This window comes from Ceratosolen solmsi, unplaced genomic scaffold, assembly GCF_000503995.2.
Source record: "Ceratosolen solmsi marchali unplaced genomic scaffold, CerSol_1.0 scaffold30, whole genome shotgun sequence".
NCBI classification, from domain to species: domain Eukaryota; kingdom Metazoa; phylum Arthropoda; class Insecta; order Hymenoptera; family Agaonidae; genus Ceratosolen; species Ceratosolen solmsi.
This window is the reverse complement of record NW_011948421.1, coordinates 5,137,937-5,157,727: the sequence shown is the minus strand read 5'-3', so window position 1 is coordinate 5,157,727 and position 19,791 is coordinate 5,137,937. Positions and strand designations below refer to the sequence as shown.

Genomic DNA, 19,791 nt, shown 5'->3' with positions numbered 1-19,791 from the left:
TTAATTATATAAAAATGTAAATTAACTTTAATCTTTATTATAATTATTATTTATTTTCCATTCAGCTAAATAAATTAGTTTATTAATTTCTTATTGACAAAAAGTTATCAATTTGGCATTTGAATGAAGTTGAACTTTCTCTAACATGCTTAAAATAGGAAATTTGTTTGTCACTCGAGTTTTAATTTTTTTTTACATTAATATTAAGCTTTTGCGTTAATATTAAGATAAAATGTCATTGGACATAAAAATCACAATTTTATAATCGATAATTAATAGGCAAGTTCTTACTTTACTCCACTCGGCTACGTGCCACTCAACTGGACAGTCCCAGACATTACAATATTGCCTGTCGACGGGCGGAGGCTGCGGGCACATGTGATTTGGCACGGCTACCGTATTTCCGGTACCGCGTGTTACCTCATGGATGCAGCTGACTTCCCGCGTTTGAATGCCAAGGCCGCACGGACTCATACACGATGAAAACTCACTAGTGTTCCATCTATAAAGATTTATGCATTTATTATGTTGCAACATCGATTCTTTTATACTTCCAAGAATTAAATGTCGATTAACTTTTTTTTAAATTTACAATCTTGAAGGAAAATTCAGATTATTTAACTGTTATATACTAAATAATCAAGTAGCAATCGCTTTGAAAATGTATGGCATGATAAATTATTAAAATATTTTATTTATGATGTTGAAATGTACTATATGTGTTATATAATTTCGTTTCATTTATCCATTTTCTCAAGCTGAGATAATTTTCTTTTCTTTGCAAAAGAATCTTCGGTATTTTTTGATGAATGTATATAATTTTTTTCTGTAATTCATTTATATTTTATAGAAAGAAATCAGATTATAGTTGATATAAATTTTTTAACAAAAGAAATATTTTTTAGCTTGTGTATATTGAAAATATTTTAGATAACGCGACAGAAATTATTTGATTCTACAAATTATTCGTAAGTATTTATTTCAGTTAAAAATAAATTTGATAGTTCAATAAATAATATTTAATACAAAGTTTCAATAATACAATCATACTTCGGCATTTATCCATTCAAAGTATTTTGTGTAACATGAAAAAATAATTATATTTTTAGATAAACTATGCGTAAGCACTTATTTACAATTTAATAACATTGTTTTATATTAAAATAAATGGTATTTTATATTTATAATTTAAAATATTATGTAACTGTAATAGATAAGATTTAGTTTGAATATAAAATATAAAACATTTAAAATTTTCTCGTCTTTTTCATTTAATATATTGGCGGATAGCAGTGTGAAATAACAGTGAATGTTAATTAGTCGAAAATATTGATAAATTTTTGTTAATTAAATGTTATGAAATTTAATTATAGAATTTGCTATAATTGAAAATATTTTATTTTAATATCATAAAGGAGGCAAGTGTAAAAACATTTAACAGTAATATGAAATTTTGCAATGATAGCGCTAATAATAATTTATTATATAAAATATTTAAAAGACCTTTTAATTATATATATATATATATATATATATATATTATAATAAACATTTATATATATATATATATATATATATATATATATATTATTGATATAAATGTTTAAATAGAGAGTATACACATATATGTTATTTTAAAGGATAATTAAAAAGTACTCTTTGAAATCAAATGTGTGAGAAGAAATTTAATATTTCTTATGATATTTATAAAATCGAAATTTCAATGAATAAACGATTACCTTGGTGGGCAGGGATGATCATTACAAACTCTTATTCTTGATTCGGGCTTGGTCTCTGCTGTGCATAGTAAAGGCATTACAGTTTTTCCAGTATCATCTTGAATGCAGGTTATTATTAGGTCTTGAACACCTAGAATATAAAAACGAAATGAAACCACTTATGTCAATATATTTATGTCAACTTATGTCAATATCAATTAGTATACAATTTAATATTTCTAAATATAAAATGAACTTAATCTATTGTTTGTTTAAATTTACTGTTAGTTAAATTTGATAATATTGTTTATAACTTTAAAACAAACTTTTTAAATCAATTATCAAGTTGAAAATATTAACTAAAATAATATTCTCATAATGTAAAATGTGATGAGAAATAATATTATTATTGTATTTTATGTACGAAAGGTTTACTTTTACAAAAGAGCAGAATGTATAATTTTGATAGAAACGTGAAGTAGTAATTAACTCTTAAATAGATTAAGATAACGATGGAAAGACAATATTAAATTGAAAATAAGTTTGAAAGAAGTTTGTTGTAACGATGTTTCTGAAGATGGATTTGGGACAAAATAAGACAGATCAGTATTTTGTACGCAGATGACAATCAGTTTTCCAATTTTTATAATTAACTAAGCAATAATAGTAAGCAAAACATTAGTATAAAAAAATTAAATATAAATAAAGTGATGTAAAATTTGATTATATAATTATTGAGAATTTAACAAATATCAACTTCCGACTTTTTACTTATTTTGAGATTTCATAGTCTCATATGTTCTTGCGTATATAGGAGAAGAATAAACTACATTAATGCATAAAATTATGTTTGAAATTCTCATACTCCTTCCGAAAATATATTTAATATTAAAACATAAACCGATGCATCAAACACGTGAGTATATTTCGATTACTTTTAATAATAATGAAGCATCGGTAAATGTCTTGACAGTATTTTCAATATTATTTTTTATCTAAATTTATATACTTATAATAATACTCTAAATATATATACTTTTAACTTTTTGTTCTTCAAAAAATATAGACTATATCAATCTAGTTTTAGCAGCGACGCTATAGTGTTTACGATTTACTAATTAGATTCTCAATATCTATTAGTCAGTGTTGCATTTGTACATATAGATCTTGAGGAGTTAATGATCTAACCTCCTAGACATGTGGCGCTGCAGGCGGTATACCCTAACTCCTTCCACGAGTAAGATGTTCTAACGGGACTGCCGGGAGCGACTTTGACGTTGCTTTCATAACCGCCACTAATCCCACCGCCTGAGACAGCCGAAGAGGATGATTTGAACGAGTCGGTTAAACTGGACTCGGCGTAGCTGCTGTCTCCGACTGTATCGATTCTATAGGCTAAGCTATTCTCTGCGAGTCCGCATGGCTCCATTAAACACCTCTCGGTTTCTATAGGCTTGGGACCCGTGCATTGATGGTCTGGCAGTTTAGCTATCGTGCGACTGAATTCGAGAAATATTTTGCAGTGCACTGCTCTGTGTCGAACTCCTTCACCACAAGTAACACTGCACGTAGACCATTCGTCTGCTACGAATCTGTTGACGCAAATGCAATAAAACATGTATATGTTATATATATTACAAGTATGAAAGCTTCCAATAGTATTCATAGAGCTTTAAGAAAATATGATTATACTTTTAATTTCTGTTTATATTATTTAACTGTAATTTGTATACGAGTTAATTAATTGTATACTTAGGTAATTTTTCCATATTCTTTTTATATTTCATAAAAAATTATATCTATATTATATAGAATATTTATTATATAGAAGCCAAAAGTATTTTTCTATATTTCTATATATCTATTTAATTTAAATAAACAAAGAAATTTGATTAAAGTTAAGAATTATACGTAGAGAATTTACTAATATAAAATAAATTTAACTTATAAAATTTTACGATATTATATTAGTAAGATGATGATTAAAGATAAAAGATGAAGATAACAATTTAATAAGCATAGTCTAAATGTTTGATTTTGTTTTTTTACTGATAACAAAGACTTTCATTTACATCCAATGAATGTTCTTTATGTTTAATAAAATAAATAATATATTATATCACATTATGTCCGCCTATAAACAGTACAAATTTATAGTTAAAAATTATTATTGCATATTGAATTGGTACAATTTCATTTTTATTTACTATTTTCAAATAATTTCTTTAAATTTTAATATTAATAAATAATTGCATCAAAGGTAATTATAAATAAAGTAGTATTCCATTATTTTTTTCCATTATCAATATTTTATTTCTAGTGGTTAATAAAATGAAATCCAAATATAAATATTATCAACTTTTCATGTATTGAAATTTCAATTACCGTTTTATCCTTCATCTTTATTAATAACATTTTTAATACTGCGATAAAATGATCAATACATAAATAGATTCGCCGCTATACTTTTAAACTTCTTGAAAGTTTCTTTGAAGAGGCGATATGATTGAACTGTACACAAGATATCCCAGAATAGCTAAGAATGAAAACGATTCGGCAGTTTGCTCTCATACGAGAAACGCTAGTTGAACGCTTCACACGCACGAGTTATTTGATTCATTCCATTTATACTTATTCAATGCCAGCCGGCGATCGATCTCATTGAAATTTATTCCTAGTAGACTGAAGTTTCCTTCGCTCCCCTTCTGTATATTTCTTTTTTTCGCCACCTTCTCTTATTGTGCTGCTTTTCGTTTATAGGCTCAACCATCTTTTTTTCTCAGAAACTTTATTCTATCTTTCGCAATTCTACAGACCATTATATCAATTTCCCAAAAAGCTATCAATTTTTTTTTTCGCGATAATTTCATATATATATTATTATGTATGAATAAGTTCGGAAATTTTAACCGTATATAGAGTATATAGTATAAGTGTATATGCAATTTATGAAATTTATTAATTGATTTATTATTAATTTATTAGTAATAATTGATGAAACTTTGATACACTTTTGATACACTTCGATAGAACATACATTTATTATATTTTTAAAAGCAAAATTTTCCATTTGTACTCATTGCTATGTACTGATATAAAATATTTGCAAAACAATTTCAAATTCATCATGTATTATATACTCAATTCGTTTCAGACATTATATATGTAATAATTTGCAGAATTTGATTATTGATAAATCAATAAGATAAAGTAATTGTAATATTTATTATGAAAACAAATATTATAAAAAGATATATTCATTTTTGATATTGCATAATGCAAAATTTTTCACAAAAAAATTATTAGTTTTGCAAATTATACTAATTATTTAAATACTTTTTCTTCATCCTGCACAATAAAAAATAAGAAAATCAATACCGAGCTATAAATAATAATAACTATAGGAATAAAGTTATTATTGTTGGTAATATACATTGTTAACTTATAATATCATAAACATTTTATTATTTAATTTTAAATTATTATATATAAATATTATTATATTATTATTATATATTGAATGGTTCGTATCAATTAAAAAATTAGAAATCAATTATTTGTACTATATTGAAAATTGTACGTACATATTAATATATTGTATTTCAATATAATTATTATAATATAAACAATATAAAATAATAATAGTACTATAGTTTCTATATTTACTATATATATGTATAGAGAAAGGGAGACACAGAGACACAGAGACACAGAGGTACAGAGAGAGAGAGAGAGAGAGAGAGAGAGAGAGAGAGAGAAAGAGAGAGATTGAGAATGACAAAACAGTAAAATCAGAAGGACTAAGGAATAACACTTTATATACTACGGACAAGTACATATAATAGGAATCTACTGTTTTAAGCTTACGTTGATTGAGATGGCACAGGTTGATCTATAAGTTTTTCAGGTATCGGTGCCGGTGGATATGGCTGCCTTAAAGATTCCTTTATTTCATCTATAATATGAAAAGTTGCTTACGCTTTATTTTTATATAATATAAATATTATACATCATGTTATACATCAAATGAGTTTATTAAAACTAGATCTGGCATAATAGATATCGATATTATTAAAAATTTAATGGAAAATGTTTTATTAATTTCCAGTACTATGACAAAATTATATATATAGAGTTTGTTTTTTTTTTTAAATACGTATTTCATCCATTGTGATTCCTATATTATATTTGATATTTAAAAACGATTACTGTTTAATTTTTTTTTGTTAATGTTTAAATACTTCCATATTTCGAATTAGCTATTTCAATTATAAATTCTCTCGTTATTTCATTCGTAGATTACTTTTTATAAATAAGAACTTGAATTATGTTTAATTATATTTACTTATTATATTATATTAACTCTAATGTTATATAATTATTTTTAGATAAAATAATATATAAAATATGATTAGAAATAAATCTTATCTTCGGAATTAATTAGATTTAACCTAATGTTCATTTTAACCTAATGTTACAATAGATCGAAATAGTTTCTAAATGATATATTTTCTTTTATTTGAAGAGGATTACACATTTAAATTGTAAAATATATAAGTATTAATGTGAATTATAATAAATAATTGTTGGATAAATAATTTTATTTTACTTTTTACTGTAAGTTTTTATTTATTATATAAGTTGATATTATTATATTAAGTTTATAGGTATTATAGGTATTACTATATGTAGTTATATATGTTAGTAAATACATTCATAAACTATTTTTCTGCAAATTTCCAATTTTATTAAATATTAATTTCAGTTAAATATTTAATCTTTTTATAAATATTTAATATATAGAAAAAGTAGAAATTTTATTAACAATTTTTATCTAAAAATACTTTAAATTTAACAAATCAATGTTAATTACATTAAATATTAAATATTATAAGATTTCTTTAAACATATTTAAATTATTAATATCAAAATCGTATTATATCTGAATATTAACATAATAGTGATCGGTACTTTAAAATATTTTATTATAAATTGATGCATCTGTTTAATTATTAAAAATGCTTAAAATGAAAATCATTATCTTTTTACAGTGCAATAAAGTAAGTAGAAACTGATGTTTGAAGAAAAATAGTTTTAATGACTTATAAGAAATAACGTATGTTCGATAAATGTAAATAGAATTAAATTATTTATAGAATTATATTTAATATGATTCAATCTATATTTTAATGCAATTTTTAAATTTTATTTCTAACTACGATACATAATTAATTATCTTTCTAAAATCATTCGAATTTTATTTTTTTCTGAATATACATGAACTATGCCGTAGAAAAATTGTAGATAATTGCCATAAATACGAAATTTTTTCATTTCAATTCGATAATATTTTCATTAAAAATGAGCTTACAATTTGAACAATCAATGTTTATTGTTCTACACTCTTGCTCAGCTTGAGGCATTTGGAGTGGATTGCAATCGTTAGAAAGCTGGCCATTGCCATGTCGACATTCAACTGTACGTCTTTTTGAGCCCAAACCACAGGACACGGAACACTGCAAAATTATTTGAATTATATTAAGTTTGTTTTATATACATATTGTATACTACAAGCTATATCATAACAAATATGAAGAATATTCAATTATCAATTAATGTATCTATTTCGATAATACAGAAATTCTTATTATTTTTTGTTTATATTCAGTTTCTCTTCTTTTTTCTCCTTTATTTAAAGTCAGATCATTTAGTCTAAGTAAAGGTTACTTTCAGAAATATTTATTTACAGTCAAATTATACAAAGTACACAGTATATGTACAAATTAATTAAATTCGAATTCAAATGAATTTTTTTATAGAGACATTTTATATATTTTTCAATTACTTCATTCACTGATAATTATTGATCAATGATAATTTATTCAGTCAAGATTTCGTTTATCAAAAAAGTTTAATAATATTAAAAAACTTTTATATAACAGTTTGGATAATATATTCATTTTAATGAAGTTTATTTTCTATTCCAATAATTTCTTTGATCTGTTGCTTCATAAAAACTTCTGAGATATATTTACAAGATGAGCAAGCGAATTATAGCATTTTTAGATAACTAAAAGCTCGTTTGCGAAGAACGTTCTCGAATTTTCACATTTTTTATATTGATATTGATATGTGTGATATTTCTGATTTAAATTTACACGCTATGCACGAGAAGCAGTTACTCGTCTAGAATAAGGAGTAGAAATAATATTTATTGATATAAATATATATCGTATGAGCAAGAAAAAAGTTTAGGTATAAAATAGAAAAGAATATTAGCCGTTGTATTCATAGAAGAATTGATAGTCAGTTTATAGAGCGTTTTTCAAACTTTCATGATCTAAATGATATATTAGTTTTATTCAGGATAAAAATCTATATAGAATCTGCGAGGTATTTGTATGCGATATATTGCAGTGAACGGTAATATATTTTCTAATAGACAGTTATTCAAGAATTATATTAATTTTTAATGAAAATTTATTTTAATTTTTTTCGATCATAAGTATTAATATTTTAAAATGAAAATTTTTTATTACATAAGATGTTTATAATAAATTGATAAAAATTGATAAAAAACTATGGGTTTTTTATTATTTTTTACTTATGTTTATAATTCATATATATATAAATACATATAATAAAATGTTTAAACATTGGTTAATATATTTTAATACTATAAAGTTTCAGCTAATTTAAAAATTGTTTAAAATTAAAATTAACCCAAACGTTTAACGTTCTTATTGAAAAATGATCTTTTATTATGTAGTAGATCTTTTATTATCAACTTTGAAACGCCGTACGTTTCAATACTATTGTGAAAAAAAATTAATATTTAAAATATAAAACAATGATATAGAATTTATAAAGATAAAAGCTATACTTTCGACTGAAGTATTACGAGGGATGAAATAGTAAGGGAAACACAAATAGAGTTCATAAAAAGTCAGTGAATGGGTAGGTGTAACAGAGTGAAAGCGAGAGGGTACGGGAAGAAAGAGAGAGAGAGAGAGAGAGAGAGAGAGAGAGAGAGAGAGAGAGAGAGAGAGAAAGGGATAGAGTGAGGGAAAAAGGGAAGAAGGTAGTAAGAATATAAGATCTGAAGTGTTTTTGAAAGAAAAGCGAAGCTTCTAGTTCAATATTTGCTCGAGGTCGAGAAGACAAAAGTCTATCAATTTCTGTCTTCTATGGCTTATGCAGTCTTTCGACCGTCGTAATCATTAACTTGTACTCCCTGTTTTTTCTTTAGCAATCTAAAGTTACATAATAAGATACTTTGTTTACGACATTAACAATTATGAAAATTAAATGTATTTTCAGTTTCTGTTCACGAGTATAAAAGAAAACATTTTTCATGAAATATTGATTTAAAGACGTATATGCATCAAGTAAATCGATACTCCTTATTATTTGAATGCTTCCAGGAGTTATTGTAATCATTGTAAGATATTTTATGAATTCATAAACGAATAATTAATTCTTTTCAGTTCACTTAAAATAAAAATAAATTAATTTAATTAATTAATATTTACTTGCATTAATACTAAAAATTTAACTACGACTATTATATATTTATTTGTTGATTTATAATTAGCTTATTTACTAACAAATTCTAGAAACAATTTTGGTTTATCATTATTATGCAATCCCAATAATTGATATTGCTTATTATACAGATTAGAAAAAGTTACTTAAAGCTCGTGATGGAAGCAACTGAACTGAATTGAAAATTATAACGCAATTTCTTATTAGAAGCATTGAGGCCTTAAACTTAAACTTTGTGTTCTTTATAATACCAATTTACATTATAAAATTTGATGAAAGTAAAAGATATAGAGTAGATCTTAGATGTTAATGACGTTTCTAGCGATATGGTTATCTTAAACTGACATATTATATCTATCTTTTTAGATGAAATGTCTGCGGATTAGAGATTTATACTTAAATGATTTGAGATTCCAGCATTGAACAGTAATAGGTATTTAACTGAGAAAACAAGGATAATTTTACTCAGTATATATAAAAATTGTTGTATATTTTATTTCTAAATAATCTTCTACAAGTAATAAACAGGTATAAAATAAACCATCAGGTATGAAGAATATTTGGAATTTTTTTATCAATTTTAGTAAGAATGAGTAATAATATATTATTGTGATTAGATATTATAATTGATTGATTTTTTGTTATAGTGTTTCAGTAAAAGTAAAGACTATCGTGAAAATATAAGATTGATTAGTCAAAGCAAAGTTTTGGCTATACTATTTTATGTTATGTCAGTTATGTTCTTCTTTGTTCACGGATAATGATAACTGCTATTAAGTATAATGATTCAAGATTAGAAGCTAGTTGTTATAATGGCGTGGTTTGGTATAGTTACTTTGCTAGAAATGTCAATATGTAAAGAGATATAAGATATCGAGAAGAATATGTTTAGGCTTACAAAACAGTATACACTCAGTGAAAAATTGTACCAGACTTGGTAAGACCATTTCAATAGGATTAAGTTGTCATAAAATGATTAATAATACGTCCTATTTTTTTACAATGCATAGATTTTAGAATTATAAAAATTTTCATTGGCTCTTTCTTTCACCAAAAGGGGAACTAACGCGTAGCTTAAAAGAATGATTTATTTTCATGATAGTTGATCAAGTATTGTTTTTTTTTTAAGTTTGATTTCTATAGCAATTGCAGGTTCAATATTTTTAAGACATAAACTGTGGATTATTCTATACTGTGTTATAAAATGTGTAATAAAGAACGTGGGTAAATCTTCGTTAACTATTCAAACAACTAATTAATACTATTTGAATAACGACAAATTTCAAAGTTTATGTCGATATGTACAGCGAATATAGGTAGTCAAATCTTAGTTGTATTCTATTTATCAAGAGACAATTATAGTAAAAATTTTTATTAAAGAAGATTAGTTCGAATATCATATTTTTAATAACATTTATTAAGCAATATAACATAATAATGTATAGAAATATATGTAAATATTATATATGTATTTTCCGATATTACATGTGTAATTTATTTTAAGAAATTTATATTTTATATATTTTTGATTTTATATATTTAGGATAAAATTAGTGCACTTTAGTCGGATATACAGTCAATTAATTTTAGAAGTATAATTTTTCTGTTCTTGTCTTTTTCAATATACAAAATAAATAACAATAATTTAAAAAGTTGATCGTGGCTTAATATGGATTAGATATTTATGTATATTAAGTATATAAACTTTTGTTTAATTGTACAAAAGTTCTTTTGAAATCACATCTGTCACTTAACAAGCTTATAATATATTTAAAATTGTTTGTAAAATTTCTTCTTACTTTTTTAAAATACTTTTTGCAAACAATCAATTATATAAAAGAAAATGCATTTCGTTTGACATTTAATATTATTATACTTTTATTATTCATATTGAACAAACAATATATTCTATCAAAAATGTTTAGATTTTAAGCAAATAATCACCTTTTTTATGAATTTATTTTTCAAGACTAGTAAACAGATTTAGAATGTATAAACCAATATTGTTATTGCTTAAATGAATACAAACATTTTTAAATATATGAAAGGAGTATATATAACATGTGGTATTATAGCAATAATCTTTTCACTATTTAAGGATAGTTTAGTACGATGAAGATTTCATAAATGTAAATCATTGAACCGTATTGAAAATATTTAAAAACTTAAAAGTAAATAAAAATTGAAAATTTTAAAAATCAGAATTTTTATGATCTTTAAAATAATCTTTTCGTACAAGAATTTATATTATTATTTAAGAAAATTAATACTAGAGAAATCTATTGTAAATACGAAATATATAAATAATAAATTTATGAACTTTTAGTCCTAATGAATTTTACACTTTATATTTTTGTAATATAAACATATATATCATATATTATAATTTGGTTTCTATAGGAAAAATAAAATAAATAAAATATAACAAAAAGACTTTTAAGATTCCAGAAATTTATTTGTTTTCGGATAATTTATCTCTAATCAATTCCATCTAGTGTAGTAAGCATAAGGAAGAAAAATATTATTTTATTCAAAATACGAATTGTGAGTATTTTATATGAGTGTTTTAGCACACAGTCATATTAAAAATTAAAATTTGTTAGTAAGAAACTAATGAATTTCATGTAGTCATCATTTGTTTCTAAAATTTATTATCCTACAAAAATATGTGTTCGTAATTTTTTATATTTTTATAAAACAATAGTACAGCTTTAAGAATATTAGAAAGACTCAAATACTTTATATTCTCGTGTATAATTTTGATTTTTATAGAATGGCATTACAAAATTAGAATAAAAATTCTTTTAATATAATTCGTATATAATAAGAGTTTAATATATGCATTAAAAATGCTCTTATTTTTGTTTAAAAAATTATAAATTTATATAAAATAAAATGTAGAATAACAATATCTCATTAAATGTAAAGTAATAAAATAGTATGCCTATTTTTATAATTTTAAAATTAATTTAAAATTTAAAACTAAATAAAGAAACTAATGGAAATTAAGGTAAACGATTTTCATATGGTATTAAAAGTTTTTAAATATTGAATTAAATTTTTTTCTACATTTTTTAAGATCCTGTAGTTAATTAAGTAGTACTTTATAAATATAAAGTTTTAAGAAAGTTTTAGAATATTAATAATTTTAAAATAAATACATTATAAATAATTTGATTTTAAACATAAAACTTTAAAAGCAAATAATTTGAAGAGAAAATAATACTGCATAAGTAGTTAAATTGTGAAAGAAGTATAAAAAGTAATTTTAAATAGTATCTTTTAAATTATCTTACAGTAAAATTAAACATACAAAAATTCTTTTATACTAAGAAATAACAAGTAAAAATAAGTATTAAAATTGCTATAATAGATTGTTTTTCTACTTTTAACATCTCAAACGAAAATCATACAGAATGTCCTATTTATAACGTTCTACTATCAGTTCGCAACTGTAAGCCCTACAAAATGTAGGTAAAAAAACAAGTAGAAATGGCAAATTAAATTTCTTATATAAGAAAATATCTGAAAAATAACATATATTTATTTTGACTTTACACCTCTCATTTTATTCTCAAACAAACAGCAAACTACATTCGTCTTCTATTTTGATGTCTGAATAATCTTTTTGCACGCAATATTTTTTATCACCAAGATTTCATTATTATTTCAATATTATTATTATTAAAGATTTACTTACATCACTCCATACTCCGGTTTCCCACATAGGACATGAAAATGTATTGCAGATTTCCTCATATTTTGGCTTATGATTAATACTGCACTTATAATCTGGAACCTATTTATAAAACAATATTTTTATTTAGATATACAATTAATTTAGATATACTATAGAATAAAAAATTCATTTTTTATGACATTCTAAATACTGTGGCCTATTAAATGAACATATGATAATTCTATTTAATCATGGATAAAATGTATTTTTTAAGTTTTTGTTAATATTCCTATAACGTATTTATTTTAGTAATTAATTTTATAATACGTTTTAAATACTAGAAATTTTTTTTGTAAAATTCAATACTTTAATAAATATTTATATAAAATTTTTAAAAGTATTAATTCTTTTATAAAATTAAAAACTGTATTAGTACGTTTATATATACGAATAATTTTTGTTAAATGAATTTTATACAATTTTGAAAGCTATTTGATTTATGTAACTTCAATGTAAAAAGGAAAATTTTTTAATAAAAACTCCTTATTTTTCTAAACATTTCTTTAAGTACTTCAATTTTTTCTTTAAAATACAATAAGAGAATGGGTTTCTAGTTGTATTGATTGATATAAATAAGATTTTTTCTTAAAGCAGGAAACACTTTTCAATAAGTATTGCTAAATGTTTACCTTCCTAGTGGCGTTTCCATTTTCCTCTATACAGAAAACTGCACGATTTCTCGAACCACTGCCACAAGAGATGCTGCATTCACTCCACTTGCCAGTCAACCATCTAAAATTATGTTAAATAAAAGAGAATTATATTTATGAGTATTGTAATAATATTGAGATATAATGAAATAGGAGTTTGAATATGTATATAAAGGCTACGTGAAGATTTTGTTCCTTGTCTTTTACCTAAATTTTGTAAGTGATAATTTTTATAATTAATTAAATGCAAGCTATATTAAATAAAATGTTTACATTTAATGTATTTAAATTTTTTTATTATATAACAATTTTATTATCAAGATTTATTTACGTGGCTTTTCTCATTACAAATATCATTAAATATAAATAAATATAGTCTTGGAACTTATAAAATTGTAAGTATATAAACATACAAAAAATATGTAATATTGTATTGCAAAATTAGTTTTTTTTTTATAATAATTAAAATTTAAATATATAACTTACAACCATAATGTTGAACCTACTATATTCATGGAATTTTAAGAATATATTTGTATTTTTATACACTACTTTTCATTATATTTATTCTTCCACTATTCGATTATTCGTTAGATATTAAAATATTCTTAGTGCATAATGAAACTTTTACTATTTAATATATGACATTTACTTTACATAAAAAAATTCTTTAGTAAATTTAAATGATTACATTCTACATAATTTGAAAATTTGTAAATAGTTTTATACACGCTAAATATTATATTTATGTTTGTTTAATTTATTTTAGAATGATAAAAATAACTGAAAGTACTTAAGACATTTAATTTTCAGACTTTACTTTTTCATAAATTATAATTAATACTAAAAGTAAGTATTTTATTTTTATACAAAATAAAATTATATCAATTAAAATAAAACTTTATTGCAATGTTAATAGAGAAGATTCGGTAAAAAAAATAAAATCTACGTAAAGGATATTGAAAATGACATAAATTAATAAAAATTTTGTAATTTTACAATAATGCAATTACTTAAAATTTATTCAATAAAAAATTGACATTTGTTCAAATTAATTGAAATTACGTATATTTTCGTTAAGCTTATAATTTTATATTAAGGTAAAGAATGGTATCCATAAAATAGTAATCCGTAGTAAAAATATATAAATATGGAAAATTCTGTTACTAAACGTTTTAAGTTCGGAATAAAACATTCATTTACATCAAGTGTTATTCAAAATTTTATATAGATTATTTTTAATTAATAGTTTTATTATATTATGTTATTAGTATCGTTTATCGTTAATTCACTAACTTAATAATTATTGATAAAGTATTAATTTTTGCATTCGATTACAATTGATTATATTACAATTGTACATTATATTATATATAATATTACATTATAAAAGAGGAAATAGATTTAAAATATATGTAATTCAGTATATTTTTTGTTTTTCTTATTCTATCATTAAAACATTTATAAATGTAACAAATAGGTTTCTATCTAAAGGCATAAAATATTTTTGTAGCTTACTTTATTGCTTATATATCAAATTATATATTTTTACTATATCACGAGAATATTAGAATGAATAAGAATATTTTTAAATTTTATAAATTTTTAATGGAATTTGAATCTAAATGTGTTACTAATATTGAAAATAAATAAAAATCTATTTTCCTTAGATGTTTTAATAGATAATTAGATTTTTTATAAATATTTAAAATTAAATTGTAAAACAAATTAGGTAAAAATAATTAATCAATTGTGTTAATTGTATTTTGATAATATGTCATTTCGTTGTAGTAATAGATTGAGTAAGTGAATTCGAATTGAAGATAAATAAAAAATTGACGTTTAAAAATGAAGAGGATACGGTGTTAATAAGTAATACGATAAAATTAAAAAAGTGAATATATTAATCATTTATGATTAATCAAATTTAGTGATCAAGTCATAATTGAAGTAATAATTGCAATTTACTTTTCTACTGTTCAATTTATCTCCACATCATTGTTCTTACTTTTTTTGAGTTACGTTTTTTTTTCATTAAAGTTTGATGATGAACTTGAATAAGTTTTATCATTTTCTTATTATGTTTTATCATTTAATTTTTGAATTTCTCTAAATTTTGAAATATTATACGAATGAGCTTACGATCTTTTTATGTTTTTTTCTATTAATATAATTATGATTTTACTTTTTAGTCCGTAATGTTAGAAATTCGTTTCTAATCTTATAAGAAAAATAATAATAAATGTTCATGTGTATCGGTATGTAATAAAGTGGCAAGGTACCATTTGATGTAGCAACTAACATTACACTTTAATGAAGATTTACGTAGTGTTAAAAGAATTATGAATGTTGTAGGCATTTATATTAGATTATGGTGCTGTGATTATTGCGTAAAGTCTGATGAATTGTAAATAAAGCTGTAGAGTGAGCCTTCATGTATATCAAGCAAGAATTGGTCCTGCTGTTTACATCGCTTTTAAAAGACAGAAAGGATGAATATAGCAAACCAGTATATTCATTTTTAAAAGTTGAAAAATTTATTATTAATTTCATTTATTACACGATTCTTAAAATTGTGATTTTTTTTTAGCCAAATTATGTTCTAATAAAATTTTTTTAAATATCATACATTTAAAGTGTAAGATATCTTAAATGAATTAAAGTTCATTCAATTTATAAAATTGTACAAGTTTTGAAACTAAAATATCATTTATATTATATCAGATTATTAATTATTTCACATAACAATTTCGTCAAAAAAAAAATGTCAAAGATTTTATACATTATGTTTCTTTACCGAAATACTAAACCAGTTAAATTAAAAATATTGTGTTGTAATAAACGCTTCATAAGGTATATTTGTGTAAAAAAAATGCTAACTAAAAATTATTACAACTGCATTTTTGGTCATTTATGATTACAAAAAAAAATTTAAAATTTTTTGAAATCTACTAAATCTGAAGAATGCATGATTTCATTTTCAAATTAATTATTATTTTATTAATATTAATATTTTGTAACTAATATGAATTTAAAATTAAATTTAATACACCGTTACTATTAATAAGATCCGAAAATTTATCAACATCGACTTTTGTTGTATGCTCAAATTGGTAGCTTATTATAAATAAGTATTTGCGAATAATGTAAACATATAAATTAACTGAATAGAATAAATATTTATTTATCTGAAACCAAGTTAAAATATAAGTAATAATTACCTAAATATGAAGATACATCAAAATTTTTATTATAATGTCGTTGTTATTATAAAATTTATCTTTAGGCTTTATAAATAATGAATTTAAAAATATATTTCTAATATTCTAATTTTTTATAAGGCTTTAAAATAGATGGATTATTTAATTACAAGTATGGGTGATAAAAAAGAAAGTATTTTTTTGAATTTAAAAATATTGGATTGCGTTGAAAGTGTTTTGATGTGAAATCTTCAATTAATGAAATTCGTAATAGTAAAACTTTCAATCAAATAGTTTACAAAGCTAACTTTCCAATATGAACAATAAATGTAAAAATATTCGTTTATTTAAATGATATTTTATGACGTTTATTTAAATATTTTCAATGATAGATTTGTACATTGCGGTTCGAACATTAAAAAGATTATCCTGAAAAAATTTGCTACATAGATAAATAGGAGTAATAAATCCATATAATAAACGGCCTGTTCGGAAAAGATAATTTTGTTAATAAAAATCATTAATTTTGATGATACCAATGCAAAATGCAAAGGTTTCCGAAATCATATGAGCCTAAAGTATAAGATTCACTGTAAAAAAAAGATTATGTTTTAATTAAATTTTCTATGATATTATTAACTTTTTTTAACTTCACATTTATAAATATCCTGCATTATTTTCAAAGATTATTTAATCAATCAATTGAAAATTTTATATATTTTTTTAAATATAAAACCATAGCTTGTTAATGAATATTTTATAATTTTTGTAATTTTATTTCAAAATATGGACCATTTTATTATTAAAATTACAAAACAAATTCTGAATACTAATAATTTGTTTTAAATAAATTTTTTCTTCCAACATTTATTAAAAGATAAGACAAACTTAGAAAAACTTAATAATGTTAGTATTATTTAGTTTTATCAACTTCAAATACTTTAATTGTTTATGAGAATGATTACTGTAAAAAATTTGTGTACATAGTATAATGAATTTTTACAACATTTAAGGTATTTATATAACATTAGATAAGAAATATTGTATTTATTGAAACATTGTAAGGTATAAAATCTAATTCAAATAAAAATGTCAATTATCATATAAAAATGTGTTCATGCTTGAATAAAAATTTTATACAAATTCAAAGTTATAATTATTATAAATAAAGCAATATTAAGTACTATACTTGTTATATATTGCTGTAATTTAAATATGTAAAAGAATTTTCAATGTATTAAAATTCAAGTAAAATGCAACATCAAAAATATATTTGCCTATAAAGTATTAGGAGGTAATAGATAATATTAAAATCTTTTTATATACAAATTTTATATATTTACCTATGTACCAGTGATATTTATATTTTATCATTTAGTTTATTATATTATTTGCCTATTTATATGCCTATTATATTCTATGATGGAATTTTTCAGTCTTAATTATAATTTATTTTGTTTTAAATATACATAAAATTGTGAAATTTTGTTTTGCTTTGCTATATGTATATACATTTATTTTATAATGTTAAAAATAATAGAATTAAGATGAAATAAAATTGTATCGTTTGTTTTACAATATTTTTATGTATTATAAAATATATTTTATAACAAGTTAATGATCTCAATATAATTTATGAATTTATACTTTATTCTATATGTGATTAATAGAAATATTCATTACTTGGGGTAAAATATGAAATTTTAAATTGAAGATAATTTTATACTTTATTTTATTAATATAATTAAATGATCATGATTTATTTTTTTAATAAATTTAATTGTCAATAGTATTATTCTATAATGTTTAATAATTTATTTCAATAAATAATTGAATGTATGAATTAAATTTTCATATATTAAAAACGGATTTAATTGCATTTCAATAATAATTAGCGTCAAATGTAATTTTTAATTTAAATACATTAATTTTAGATATTAAAGCATTAATATCTAAAACATTAATTGTAGATATTAATGCTTTAACGTAGTTTATAATTATTAATTAAGTAATATATTACATTATAAAAGTAAGACATAAATATAGTTTCTACTTTATTCATAAAACATTTAATAATTGGCATAGTATAATTTTTTTATTTTCATAATAGAAATGAATATAAAAAGATTAGATAGAAATAATCGATATTTTGTATTGAATAATTACACAAATAAATATTTACAATAAAAATTATAAATCAGAATTGAAAAATTGATATGTAGTTATTTACAATATATTTACTTTAATTAAAATTTTATTTTGCTATATAAGAAATTAAAAACATAAGCAACCTTAAAAAAATTAAACGATGGATGTCTAGTGTACATGGATATAGTATGAACTTTCCATGTAAAACGAGTTTAATGTATTTGTCGTATTTTATTTATTGATAAACAATCCTTTGTTAAAACAATCGTTTGATGAAAATTTATTACAAAATATTTTAGTTTGTTATATTAAATATTCTAATATACTAAACATTACAAATATTGTAATAAACATTGTTTTTTAATAAATATCATAAATATTTTATTATTATAATAAATATACAATATACTTAATTGGTTAAAAATGATTGATTGATTAATTAGTGTACTTTTTATTAGTGTACTAATGCAAAATATTAGGATATAATGGTGATAGTAGTATCAGATAAAAATTATTACTTACTTCGTCGAACATGGATGAGTATTACATGGTAAAAGAACTTTATCTGGTTTAAGGTCCAAGACACATTTCGAATTGTCTACAATTTTTTCTTCTACCCCACTGGATTTGCACACAGATGTTGCAATTTTAAATCCTTAATTATAAGAAAAATAGTGATAGGATTAATGAACAAGTGATTTTATCATTTACTTTTAAGTTTGGTTATAGTTTTATTTTTATACATAATTTATACTGAGAATTTTATTCATTTGTAACTTGAATTGAAATAA

At 21.9% G+C, this 19,791-nt stretch overlaps 1 protein-coding gene across 1 annotated transcript in view; it reads right to left on the bottom strand.

Moving 5' to 3' along the window:
* nolo (ADAMTS-like no long nerve cord) overlaps window positions 1-19,791 on the bottom strand; it is a 113,834-nt gene that overhangs the window by 10,312 nt on the left and 83,731 nt on the right. Inside the window, exons 7-14 of the mRNA XM_011498915.1 lie at window positions 19,523-19,655; window positions 13,632-13,734; window positions 12,964-13,062; window positions 7,090-7,234; window positions 5,586-5,673; window positions 2,907-3,310; window positions 1,740-1,869; window positions 292-502 (exon numbers count right to left, since the gene is read on the bottom strand). Of these exons, the coding sequence (XP_011497217.1) occupies window positions 292-502; window positions 1,740-1,869; window positions 2,907-3,310; window positions 5,586-5,673; window positions 7,090-7,234; window positions 12,964-13,062; window positions 13,632-13,734; window positions 19,523-19,655 (1,313 nt within the window). The remainder of the gene's footprint in view (window positions 1-291; window positions 503-1,739; window positions 1,870-2,906; window positions 3,311-5,585; window positions 5,674-7,089; window positions 7,235-12,963; window positions 13,063-13,631; window positions 13,735-19,522; window positions 19,656-19,791) is intronic.